Source organism: Myxine glutinosa, chromosome 1, assembly GCF_964187855.1.
Source record: "Myxine glutinosa chromosome 1, kmMyxGlut1.1, whole genome shotgun sequence".
Lineage (NCBI taxonomy): Eukaryota > Metazoa > Chordata > Myxini > Myxiniformes > Myxinidae > Myxine > Myxine glutinosa.
Window position 1 is genome coordinate 296,560,245 of NC_136261.1, and position 12,830 is coordinate 296,573,074.

The window sequence follows — 12,830 nt, forward strand, 5'->3', positions numbered from 1 at the left end:
TTACAAAAACACTAATTATTTACAAACTGTCACCCAGGACCTGTCTTTTGTGGGAAGAGAAGAAAAAGATCTTTTGAGAAGGGGAAAAATATTGCCATGCACTGCACCGATGCACCATACCATATGCACCCATAAAATAAAATGCACCAAAAGCACCATAAATGAAAATGCACAGAAAAGCACCAAAAATCACCATCACCAAAAATGCACAGTCATCACATTTTTAAAGATAATAAACGATGACGTCTTCTTCTTCTCTTCTCTGCTGGGCCGCTGGTTCTGGTTGTCGATGATCTTCATGCTTGATGTTTATTTATTAATAAAAGGGCACACACCGCGTCCGCTTTTTATTATTTCTGGCCAGCAGGGCCAACGTAGGTGGTCCACTGCATGGCATGGAGGCCACTTAAAACACAGTGGTCCGCAATCAGACACCGCCGGCCACAGTGGCCGGTCCCAGCAGAGACGCCAGGCCACAGTACGTGTGGTCCATGAGTGGTGCCAGTGTGGTCCATATGGTGCATCAGTGCAGGCCGGAGGCAGCAAAGGTGCGGGCACACAACTGCGGCCATCTGCGCACTCCCCCCGGGCCCAAAAAAAAAACAAGTCCATGAGTGGGGGAAGGAGGACAAGCAAAGCAGTGGCAAGGGCGCAAGGGTACACATTAATACAAGATAATGCAGACATGAGGGGCGCAGGAGAGCGAGCCAAGAAAGCTCGTCCCTAACGTTCGTCACCCCCCATGTTACCTATTCTACCCTTGCCGCTACCCCGTATTTACACAATCTACACATTTACAAATTCCGTCTCTATGTTTTGTCCTTCCCATCCCCTCTAGTTCCAAATTCATCATCAATCCCTCCCAAGAAGGAAGGGATGGAATATAAACAATGTCCCCCCCACGTCATGATGCATCTTTCATTCCAAACATTTGCAAACCATGGTGTGGAGTTCTGTCACCTTGGTGAGTGGATGCGGATGGTGCGAAGAGATTTCCTCCTAACTACCTTCTAAATGACATTAACACACTTTACACTACCCGGGGTCTTTCCCTGCCAAACCATTGGCCATCTTACACGATGTGGTTCTAAAAACCAATTCCCATTGCACATACTGTGGCGCTCACCAATTTGGGGTCTCACTCCCCCGATTCTTTCCCGCTGTGCCCTCGCACAATTTTGGGGCTGGGTCGTGTGGCTCACCAGCAGGTCCGCTCACCTGCACACCTCCGCCACTGTAAATCGCCACCCGAGCTTACCTGCTCCTCACCCTAACCTACCTGGGGAAGGCCCTCCCTGGCACTTACCCCCTCGATGCCCTCTATGGCATTGGGCTACCCGGGTCCGTCCTCCGGATCCTCGGGCCCCGCTGAACTCTGCTAACTCTATCTGGCTCCCAGAGCCTACCTGCGGCCTCACCTGGCCGACAGATTAACAGTGGCGGAGTGCCCATTTATTCTTTCTCACTAACAGGCCACACGCCCAGCCATTTAATTCCACTAATGCACCCATCAAGCAGTACTCTGCTACTTTCGCACCACAGATGTCAATATCCAACCACAATTTACCTACTCCCCCTACCTACTTTTAAACTACCCTCCCCAGGTATTCGTGAAGGGGGCCATCCTTCCCCCAACCACTCCTTCGCACCATACACTCCACTCCACACATTCCACAATACGCACTCCACACCATTCATTCCATACTCCATTCACTCCATACCATCTATTCCAGACAACCATTCTCCATACACCTGCATTTCACTTGCACACCTTGCAAGTCAATCACTCAATGCACAATCACACACATCCTCGATACTCTGCTCAATACACTTTCACTTCTCCAAACCATTGCCTCTCAATTCCTCATTTCAATATGCTCACCAGCAAGACTCTCATACCAATTCCTCATTCAATAAACCACACCACAAACACATTGCGTCATTTAATCTACCTGGTTTTCCCTCTAACTTAGTGCTTCCCTGTCATCCCTTATACTATTGCACATCCCACGTCATTATCATCCATCTACTCTACCTACATCCCCACTACAAGTACAAAAGTCACTACTTAAATCTCGGTCACCTAAAGTCATTCCTCTAGATTCCTATCCATTATCCTAACCCACCCGGGCTAGTTTTCACCGCCACCCCATAAACCTATAGCTCCTCTGCCCAAAGTGAGTAATGTGAATGGTAAAACTACCATCCACCATCACTACTGCCATTACTACCACTACTAGTCCATTAAACTTGAGCCTCTTGGTGCGAATACATTTGTACTGCTCGGTTTCGAAAAACCAAGCAATGCATACGGGTGGTTTGGTCTACTGCAGGTTGGGTCCGTCCAGCATTCGGATTCAGGGGAGGAGGTTTTGTCGGGCCAAGACTCCAGGCACCATCCCTACGCAGGGCCTTGCGCTCCCAAGCGCGTTTGCCCAGCCTTGCCCGGCCGGAGCGCCGCCACCACAAGGGGGCGCGCTCCTAACCCTTCTCCTTCCCCTCGAACCGAGCCGATCGCTTTGCCTAACAAAACGCGGCACCGACCGTGCAGGGCAAAGCCCGGCCCGAATCATGCACGGCGCTCCACGCAGGAGCGACGTGGCACCGATCCCGGCCGGTTCCCGCAGCAAATAAAGAGCACCACGCTCCGAGAACTCGCGTCGGCTATATGTCGGCCTAAACGCTGTCCCGGTTGACGTCGATGCCCGACTCGCATGCTCACATCCACACGCGACTCTTCCCATACTCACCCATCCAGGTGTCTCCATAGACTCCGTTATTGCACTTTCTCTTGCCTTCTCTTCCGCTCCTGTTACGGATTCGGCACTTATTATTATTATTATTGCTGTTATTATTATCATTGTGGGTTCTAAGTATTATGGGTATTGTTGTTTAAGGGAAATGGTTATTGTGGTTAAAAGGTTAAAAGCGCTCATGGTAAAAATGAGACAGGAAATCGGATCGTGACCCGGAAGAAAAAGGCGTTGAAGAAGAAGAAGGCAGAGGACAGTGAAAGACTTGCCTTGAAGCTCTGTACGGAGCGTGGTTGAGCGAACGTTGCGAGTGGACTTTGAGTCCTTGAGAGGAAGCTCGAGCGATAGGTGATATTGCCGGAGTATTGTGGAGCCTGCGTAGACGGTTATCGACATTGAGATTCCGGAGAATCCTTGCCTAGAAGCTCTGGCTCGAGTGAGGGCCGTCCGCCATTTCGCCCCGCGCGCTACCTTCATCGGAAAAGGTTTTTGTCGCGTCGGTTGGGCTTATCCTCCAGTGGTTTGCCGGAGACAGCTGTGCAATAAAGCAGCGTCTGAAGATTGCACTGCGGTTCGCTGATTGAACGGTGCAGGTGCACGTCTGGATCACGTCTTTGGGAGTTGCCTTTCCACCGCAAGTTTGCTGGATGTTGGACCACGTGACTTCTGTGTCGCCGCGACCGTCTACGCCTCGGTTGCTCTTGATCGGACATTGTTCCAATGATCGCCGGAGCACATCAACTTCGCGTTGGAGGGTTATAGAGACATTGAGGAGGGCTCGGTTCCATTTCCTGGGAGTGCCGTGAGTTTGGGGTTACCATCTTAAGATATTGATTGTAGGGTTGATTGCCACCATGGTTGTATGGTTCTTTTTGTGTGCTTTTAATATAATATTTGTGCATTGACAACCAAGGGTGTGGTTTCCTTATTGATTTGGATTGTTTCCTTTGAGGGTTTCATGGAGGGTTTCATTAGTGATTGATTTCGACACGGAATAACATCTATATCTTTCTGCCGGGGTTCCTCTCGGGGTTCGGAGTTTACCGAGACCAGGAGATTGCAGAGGACCACGTAACAGCTCCACTCTCAGGTGCACACCACTCGCTGCTCGCACACTCCATAACACACCTTTCTTCCCCGCATGCACTCACCCTCGGTACGTACTCCATACCACCCATGGGGGTGCACTCTTGCATCCACCCATTCAGCGTACACCTACCCACGGGTGTGCAATCCCCTATCGCACACCCAATCACGTGCTCCACAACCGACCCAGGTGTGCATTCTCGTACACTCGCCACAACCAACTCACACTCTGTATCACAATCACTCCCACTATCACACTCTGTCGTGCACTCACCCTCGCTTTCACACTCGCGCTCCGGCGCCGCCCGCACACGCACGCCATTTCCACTCACACAGCACACCACGGACCTCCCACAAACGCCCGGGGTACGCTAGGATCCCAAGCGCGTGAAAATTCTTTTTGCGCTGAACACTTTCCCGCAAAATCTCTTAGCACCATATATCACCCGGCTTACCTTGGCGCTTCCTCTTCTTCGCTCCAACACCTGCAAACTTTCATTGGGGTTAAGCACGGCATCACAATGCGAATACAGACTTTGTGTGCATTCCATTTCTTCCTCCCGCGAGTGCTTTTCTAAGTCCGTCTCTTCCGCCCCAATTTCCACTATTGGTTCGATTGATTCGATTTTAATTTCTTTTTTTTCGACGACCGCTGGCGCTAATAAAATTTTCTCTACTTCGGCGGTCGCCGGCTTTCCCATACCCCGGGTCGCGATTTCTATACCCGTCCACGTGACTTCGCTCTTCTCAACGTCGCTCAACCCGTGCTCCTCTAGTCGCGCTACCTCGTCGCATACAAATGCGACCTCCTCGCTCGCCCCGCGGTCAATTTCCCTCTCAACTTCCCTCGTCTCATACCTGGCTTGCCCCCTCGCTAGCCCCTCGTTTACTTCCCGGGCATGGCCATTTATGTCCTCCAATTGGTCCCCTACTTTGCCCTCTAATCCTCCCAATTTGCTTTCTAGCCCCCCAATTTTGCTGTCTAATCCATCAAATTTGCTGTCTAATCCCCCAAATTTGGCTTCTAACCCCCCAATGTGACTTTCCAATTGCTCTCCCATTCTATTTTCCATTCCCTCACTATCGGCCCTCATTTCTCCCATCTCTTTCCGTAATCCCCCAATTTGGCTTCCCATGTCATTTCTCAATCCGCCAATTTGGTTTCCCATTCGTTCTAATTGTTCTCCCACCTTGTCCATACTGTCGTTCTTTTTCTGCATTTCCGCCATTAAGGTTTGCATTTCGCCCACCCCCATTTTCGCAGCGGGTTTCGCCCACCCTCGTCGCCATGTGCGAGGCGCCACCATTTTGCGCGCCTGCAACCCCCTCTACCGCACCCTCATTGCTTTCCTCTTCCATCTCTCCCAATTGTTCCCTGGGGTCCTGGGTTGCCTCTAATTCTTCTTCTATTTCCCCCACCGGCATCCGATCGCCTTGATTATCCATGGCACGATTTTAATTTGGTTTTTAATACTAAAAATTTCGGCCGCTCAAAATTTTGACCAAATTTTTTTTTAGATGTAATAAAATTTGGTTCAGGTCCAATCCCACTCCTGACACCAATTGTTGCGGATTCGGGGGTCGGCTCTCCCCTTATCAAGGGGGGGTTAATCCCCTTGTCTTTTAAGCTGGCCATCCCCCAATCCTGGAAATTATGACGCTCCTCCCGGTCGGAATCAGCTAGGGTGATTGGTCAATGAAGTCCCAAATACCTACGTACTAACCCCGACCGCGAGCAGGGAAATAACTCCCGCTCGAACCACGGACAAAATGGAAATTGCCGAGCAGTTAGCAATCCGCGGCCCGAGCCATTAACAATAAAACTAAACCCAATCCTGAGCGGTTCTGAAATCGTGCCACAGGTACTCAATTGAAAGAAAGGACGGAGGCGATCGAATAAGAGGAAACCAGAGTAAGGGAAGAACAAAGAGTGGGTTTATTAATTATTTACAAGACCCAAAGAAGAGGAAACGAAAGCATGTACAAGAAGAGAGAAACAAAAGGACACAGGGCAAGCTTATCTCTACAGTCTTACTTACAACCCCGGACAAACAGACAGACTTACACGGGATGGTAGCTGGTAGGGGAGGAAGGTTCAGTCCAGGCAGGTAAGCTCCGTCCAGGCTCCGGGTCCACAGGCAAAGAACGGCAGGCAGCTTTGCGTGTCGTTGGCGTGTGACCGGACCTTACATATGCGAGGGGCTGGAATGCTGCATACGTTTAGCGTGCCAAACGCTCTCTCTCTCCTGATCAATCACGGTCCGTATCAAACGGCAGTTCGTATCACACGAGGGTTCCTTGCGCAGTTATTAGAATGTCCTCGCTCATGCAGTCTGCAGTTCTCCCAATAGCAACGGTCCCCTGCACAGTTCATGATATTCGAGCTCTCCCCGCGCAGCCCTTAAAGCAGTCCTCGCACTTGCGCTTATATAACGCGCTTTGAAATCAATGCGCGCTTCATAGAGACACGCCCACCAGTGAGCTCACCTCAGCCCTGGTTGGATAGCGAGGGCTCACCGGCTCCGCCCCTGATGGCTCGTTGACAGGGCCACGCCTCGTTCTTGGCGCTCCGCCCCATTCTTCTCCAAGCTTGACCGTGTGCGTAATGGCGTTTGGAGCGAGGCAGCGAAATTTGGAGTAACCCAATTTGGAGAGAGAGACTGGCAAAATGGACGGAATGAGGCCTATCTTATTTCATTAATGCAACGCAGATTCAACTATTGGGAACACAGCCTTATCTGAAACACATACTAAGGAAATAACTGACAGTCCTATGGTGTCCTACGTGTTGCATACGGCCTAACTATGGGTGCGACCTTTGACCTTTTAAATGATGGAATATTTACAAGAAGTGATTATTTATTTACAAAAGTGAGGGTTCTAAAAACCGCAACAATATGTATATATTTTTTTGCATCCCACTGATTGGCTGGATCTGGATTCGGAGCTTAACCAAAATCTAATTGGCTTGTTCTAGTCATCTAACCAACTCATCCACCGAGTTTTGTCATAATTAGTCCACAACATTTTGAGATATCATGCTATATATAATTTTTGGCCCCATCACTCAATGGTGAAGAATCACTTTAAAATTATAGTAATCAAATCCGGATTCGGATCTTCACCAAAATCAAATAATTCCATCCTTGTCACATACCCAACATGTCCACCAAGTTTTGTCCGAATCCTTTTGAGATATCGTGTTCGCAAGTAAACAAACAGACAGAAACACAGACTGGGTGAAAACAAAACCTCTGCCCACCATCAGTGGTGGAAGTAAATAATGGCTTTAGGCTATTACAGTCGCCGAATATCTCTATATATAAAGGAGGAGTGTCTGTGTGTGTGTGTGTGCGTGTGTGTGTGTGTGTGTGTGTGTGTGTGTGTGTGTGTGTGTGTGTGTGTGTCTGTCTGGATGTCCGCTTATAACTCAAGAACGACACATCGGAGAAAAGTTTTAGACACAGATTCGGAATCAGCATAAAATCCCGGTGGTTTTAGGCTACGTTTTATTTTAATATCAATGGTTTAAAAAAACCGCGCCAGCTGCAATTCCATGGTGTAGTTTGTGGCGGCGCTAGACGTTCAGGGTGTATTGCAATGGTTTGTCGGGTTTGGCTGTGGGTCCAGAATAGCTCCCATTTCCTTATGTTCTTCCACTTTTATTTTGATTCTTCTGTTACAACGCCTTCCTTATCTACCTTATATCCCCCCGACGAGGCCTCTACATAATTTCATGCGGCAGAATTTCGTGCATTTTGAGTGAAAGAAGTGAGACGAAGTTGTAGGAGGAAGAAGAGGCGCGGTCACTGTGGAGGCCTCGATCGTAAGTGGAAATGGCGGGAATTGCGTTTGTATCGCAAAGTAAAGGATCTGCATTCATTTCTGAACTTGCATTGGTGGATTGTTATACATCTGCATTATTTTTCATAAAAAAACTTTATGTTGAACTTGAAGGCTCCAAGCACGGACTATATATATAGCCCTCATTGAGGTAAAAATAAAAGTAAAAAGCCTGCTATCGCTTGCCAAGCTAGCCGTTCCCTCCTCCCCCTCCACTCCCCCTCCCCTCCCCCCTCCCCCCTCACCCCCTCCCCTCCCCCCTCAACCCTCCCCCTCACCCCCTCCTCCTCCCCTCCCCCTCCCCCTTCCCCCTTCCCCTCCCCCCTTCCCCTCCCCCCTTCCCCTCCACTCCCCCCTCCCCTCCCCCTCCCCGACCTGTCCCACAGTACCCGACGGCTCGGGTACTGTGGGACAGGTCGGGTATTGTGGGACGGGTGATGTTGAAGCGATCGTCAGAACGATGTTGTATCGAGACCAGAATCCCGCTCGGTTGACAGTCACACTGCCAAAGATAGGCAAAAGTGTCCTCAAGAGGTGGCTGGGAAATCACACCTTCGGGTATGGACGTTCAACAGCTCCCAATCAACGAACCGCAAATTCCCACTCAAAATCCACGTTACACACACACACACCAGATTAACGTCTGGATGGTTGTGAAAATGGTTGAATCGAGGTGAAGAACCTGGAGCAATGCGAAATCAGGCGCGACACAAAACGGCCCGTTATCGAGACGTAACGGCACTCTAATGATTCTCTTCAGAATCAACCGCAAAACCTGTCACGCAGGTTTATCTGTCACAGCGATAACAACTCTGTCGCAGGAATCCCTTTCCCAGGAAACCCCAAAGTTAACCAGAAATGTATACCAAGAGGTTTTGAGAAATTGAAAATTGACAAAACGTCATGTAGGAAATGTACTGTGATATTGCTCTAAAATATACATGTTCTTTTCATCATATATTTGTCTTATTCTTATTCAACCCGGGCGAAGCCGGGTACATCAGCTAGTAGAATACATAAAATCCCATCCGCCCACATTTCCTCCCCTAATTAATGTCAATCCAAAAAAAATAGTTTTCGTACAATCTTCCCAAATTCCTTAAACTGTAATATATGGAAGGATTCAGTTATACAAATTCGTTCTGCTGCAATATACATCTTTACCTAAACACAGCAATGCCACTGATGCACTGATGCAGTGTCCGGCACACAATGGTAACTCTGAGGGTGTAATGAAGGGAAACCGTCGACGAGGAATTGGACAAAAATGAGAGAGCAATGGGGCGTGGTGAGGACAGGAGAGAGAATGAGGGGGGAACAGGAAGAAGGAGAATGTGAGGACAGAAGGAGGCAGAGGAATGAAGGTGAGGAGAGGAGAGAGAATGAGGGGGGAACAGGAAGAAGGAGAATGTGAGGACAGAAGGAGGCAGAGGAATGAAGGTGAGGACAGGAGAGAGAATGAGGGGGGAACAGGAAGAAGGAGAATGTGAGGACAGAAGGAGGCAGAGGAATGAAGGTGAGGAGAGGAGAGAGAATGAGGAGAGGACAGGAAGAAGGAGAATGTGAGGACAGAAGGAGGCAGAGGAATGAAGGTGAGGACAGGAGGAAGGGAAAGTGAGGACAGGATGAAGGGAAAGTGAGGACAGGATGAAGGGAAAGTGTGGACAGGATGAAGGGAAAGTGTGGACAGGATGAAGGGAAAGTGTGGACAGGATGAAGGGAAAGTGTGGACAGGATGAAGGGAAAGTGTGGACAGGATGAAGGGAAAGTGTGGACAGGAGGAAGGGAAGGTGTGGACAGGATGAAGGGAAGGTGTGGACAGGATGAAGGGAAGGTGTGGACAGGAGGACGGGAAGGTGTGGACAGGATGAAGGAGAATGTGAGGACAGAAGGAGGCAGAGGAATGAAGGTGAGGAGAGGAGAGAGAATGAGGGGGGAACAGGAAGAAGGAGAATGTGAGGACAGAAGGAGGCAGAGGAATGAAGGTGAGGAGAGGAGAGAGAATGAGGGGAGGACAGGAAGAAGGAGAATGTGAGGACAGAAGGAGGCAGAGGAATGAAGGTGAGGAGAGGAGGAAGGGAAAGTGAGGACAGGATGAAGGGAAAGTGAGGACAGGATGAAGGGAAAGTGTGGACAGGATGAAGGGAAAGTGTGGACAGGATGAAGGGAAAGTGTGGACAGGAGGAAGGGAAGGTGTGGACAGGATGAAGGGAAGGTGTGGACAGGATGAAGGGAAGGTGTGGACAGGATGAAGGGAAGGTGTGGACAGGAGGACGGGAAGGTGTGGACAGGATGAAGGAGAATGTGAGGACAGAAGGAGGCAGAGGAATGAAGGTGAGGATGTGAGAGAGGAGAGAGACGAGGTCCAAGGACCAAGAGACGAGGACGAGAGAGAAGAGGAGGAGAGATCTCCTCCAAAGAGGAGAGAGAATGAGGGGAGGGGAGGAAGAAGGAGAATGTGAGGACAGAAGGAGGCAGAGGAATGAAGGTGAGGAGAGGAGGAAGGGAACGTGAGGACAGGATGAAGGGAAAGTGTGGAGAGGATGAAGGGAAAGTGTGGAGAGGATGAAGGGAAAGTGTGGACAGGAGGAAGGGAAGGTGTGGACAGGATGAAGGGAAGGTGTGGACAGGACAGGAAGATGTGGACAGGAGGACGGGAAGGTGTGTACAGGCGGACGGGAAGGTGTGGACAAGAGGACGGGAAGGTGTGGACAGGAGGACGGGAAGGTGTGGACAGGAGGACGGGAAGGTGTGGACAGGAGAAAGAGAAAGTGCGGACAAGATGAAAGGAGTGGAGAGCTGTAGAATTTGAAATCTTAACGTCACATTGACTGTGCAGTCGACCGGGACCTGCATGAAACCTCTTCTCTGGTGTACACCACGGGCCTGCTGGTTGCATCATTTCTGGAACCAATGCAGTGCTGCTGATGCAGTGCCTCATCGGGTTATGGCGGGAATATGCAATTCGTTCATCCTAACGGCGACATGTCGCTTGCTCTTCGCGAAAGACATCGTGGAACCTTTAACGTCCACCGACTGTGCAGACGCCCAGGAGGTCGAACGGTCGAGGGGACTGAACGAGAAAAAGAAAATATGGGGGCGTGGCTAAGGTCGTGGAGGTGGGCGGGGATAAGCGTTTATTTATCGAAATTTTGCTGCAATTTTTGGAGAGAGCAACGGTGACGGTGACGAGGCAGCGATGAACGGGTGTCGGGTTCGAGGGTCCACGTGGTAAATGCATGAGACGTGGGAGCGGCGCACCATCCATGGTACGTGATGGAGGGTGGGGTGTGCAGAGCGTGGGTGTGCACTGTGGACGTGTTCCTGTGAATCGGAGCTCGGTGAGGCTGGCGGGGTGGTCGTGGTGCGCGGCATGATGCCCCAGAGCGTGGGCGAACCCCCGGGACGGGGACAGAGGCGGCGTCGGCACGGCGGGCACTGAGCGCCATGTCTGCCCGCGGGGCCGCCGATAACGTGACCCGATGGCCCGAGGTGCTGGACCCGCAGCCAGGGATACGTGCCGTGCATCTCGGGGCGCTGGCGGTCGTCACGGCCGGGGGCGCCATGGCAAACGGGCTGCTGTGCGTCTTGTTGGCGCGGAGCCGCGCTCTCCGGCGCCCCCACTACATCTTCCTGCTTGACCTGAGCGCTGCGGACGCGCTCAGGTCCATTTGGTATCTACCCATGGGAATCGGCCCCGGACAGCGAGCGCCCTGGGGCCACGGAGCCCTGGGGTGCAAGATCCTCGCGTTCTTCGGAGCGTTTCTCGCGTTCCACGCCGCGTTCCTCCTCTTCTTCGTAAGCCTCACCCGGTACATGACCGCGGCGCACCATCGCTTCATGTCCAAGCGCTTGACCCCTTGCGCCGGGGTCGGGATCGCCGCGGCCGCGTGGCTTCTGTCTCTCGCCATGGCGCTGCCCCCTGCCTTCGACCTGGGCGCGTATCCCCCGTCTCCGCCCGAGGGTCTTTGCAGGTTCGACAATCGCTATTTCCGCGCCAACGATTCGCTCGGACTTCTCCTGGTGTTCGCGGTCATCGTGGTCGCCACTCACGCCGTCTACTCCAAGCTCGCCTGCTTCCTCCACGAGCATCGCCGTCCACGTTCCGTGCACCTGGTGCCGGCCGTCAGCCATTGCTGGACCTTCCACGGACCCGGTGCGACCGGTCAAGCCGCCGCCAATTGGCTCAACGGCTTCGGTCGCGGTCCGACGCCCCCGACCCTGGTGGGGGTCCGCACCGGCCAGCAGGTACAGGGTCCGCGCTTGCTCAACCTCCAAGAGTTCGGCACCGAGTTGCGAACCAGCAGAATGTTCTTCCTCGTGTCCCTCTCGTTCGCACTCCTCTGGTCGCCGTACATGGTCTCGTGCTCCTGGCGCGTGCTCGCGCGCTCTCCCGCGCTCCAGGGCGCGACCCTGCAGGGTCTGACCCTCGCACACGCCAGCGCCAGCCCCCTGATCTGCGTCATCTCGAACCGCGAGCTGCGCCGGCTCCTCCGGTTCGGTGTCCCCACCTGCCTGTCGTGGGTCTTACCGCAGCGCCGCGCACGGTCGGCCGTGCCCACTCCGTTCCGGAAACTTTACACGGATCATATATGAATGGAGTAGGGGGGGATCCATGTACAGTCGTATATTAATTCATACATGTACCCGCGTTTGTGGTGTTCGAGCACGATTCTCATTTCTATCCTAACGTTGCTGTAACGATATCCTGCAACAGGTGCAGGTGTGCGTGAAATGCAAGTGATTTGTGTTTAACTGATCCAAATGCATCTTAATGTTAGGGTCGTTCCAAACAGGTGATCACAGAGCGCGCACGACCACACACACACCTGCGGGGATAGACGGGTGGTTTGGTTTGGGGCCACGGCCCTTGATAATAAAGCGGATGTGACGTTTGAAATGTGCGAATCCATCATTGGGTTACCTTTAGTGAACGAACGCATGGTGGAGGTGAACAGTTCGGGAACACTCGCACGAAGCAATCGAAATCTTCGCTGAACTCGTGCAAGTGTTCGAACACGTTTGGTCACCATTCATAAACTGCTCCCAATCACCATGATGTACGATACATGACGTACCAATCTGATTTAGGGCTTTGTTGGTAAGCCGACCAATCACAGAGCCTCAAGGGGCTCCGCAGGTGGTTAA

General features: G+C 51.7%; 1 protein-coding gene across 1 annotated transcript; it reads left to right on the forward strand.

Annotated features, from left to right (window-relative positions):
- The first annotated feature begins 10,391 nt into the window (after nucleotides 1-10,391).
- Nucleotides 10,392-12,595, forward strand: LOC137439048 (putative G protein-coupled receptor 85). The gene has a single exon (XM_068134678.2). It carries the CDS (start codon nucleotides 11,130-11,132, stop codon nucleotides 12,276-12,278), a length of 1,149 nt encoding a protein of 382 aa, XP_067990779.2. The 5' UTR covers nucleotides 10,392-11,129; the 3' UTR covers nucleotides 12,279-12,595.
- Nucleotides 12,596-12,830: the final 235 nt, after the last annotated feature.

Coding starts and splice junctions, on each gene's coding strand:
- LOC137439048 (XM_068134678.2), top strand. CDS start 11,130: ATGTCTGCCCGCGGGGCCGCCGATAACGTGACCCGATGGCCCGAGGTG.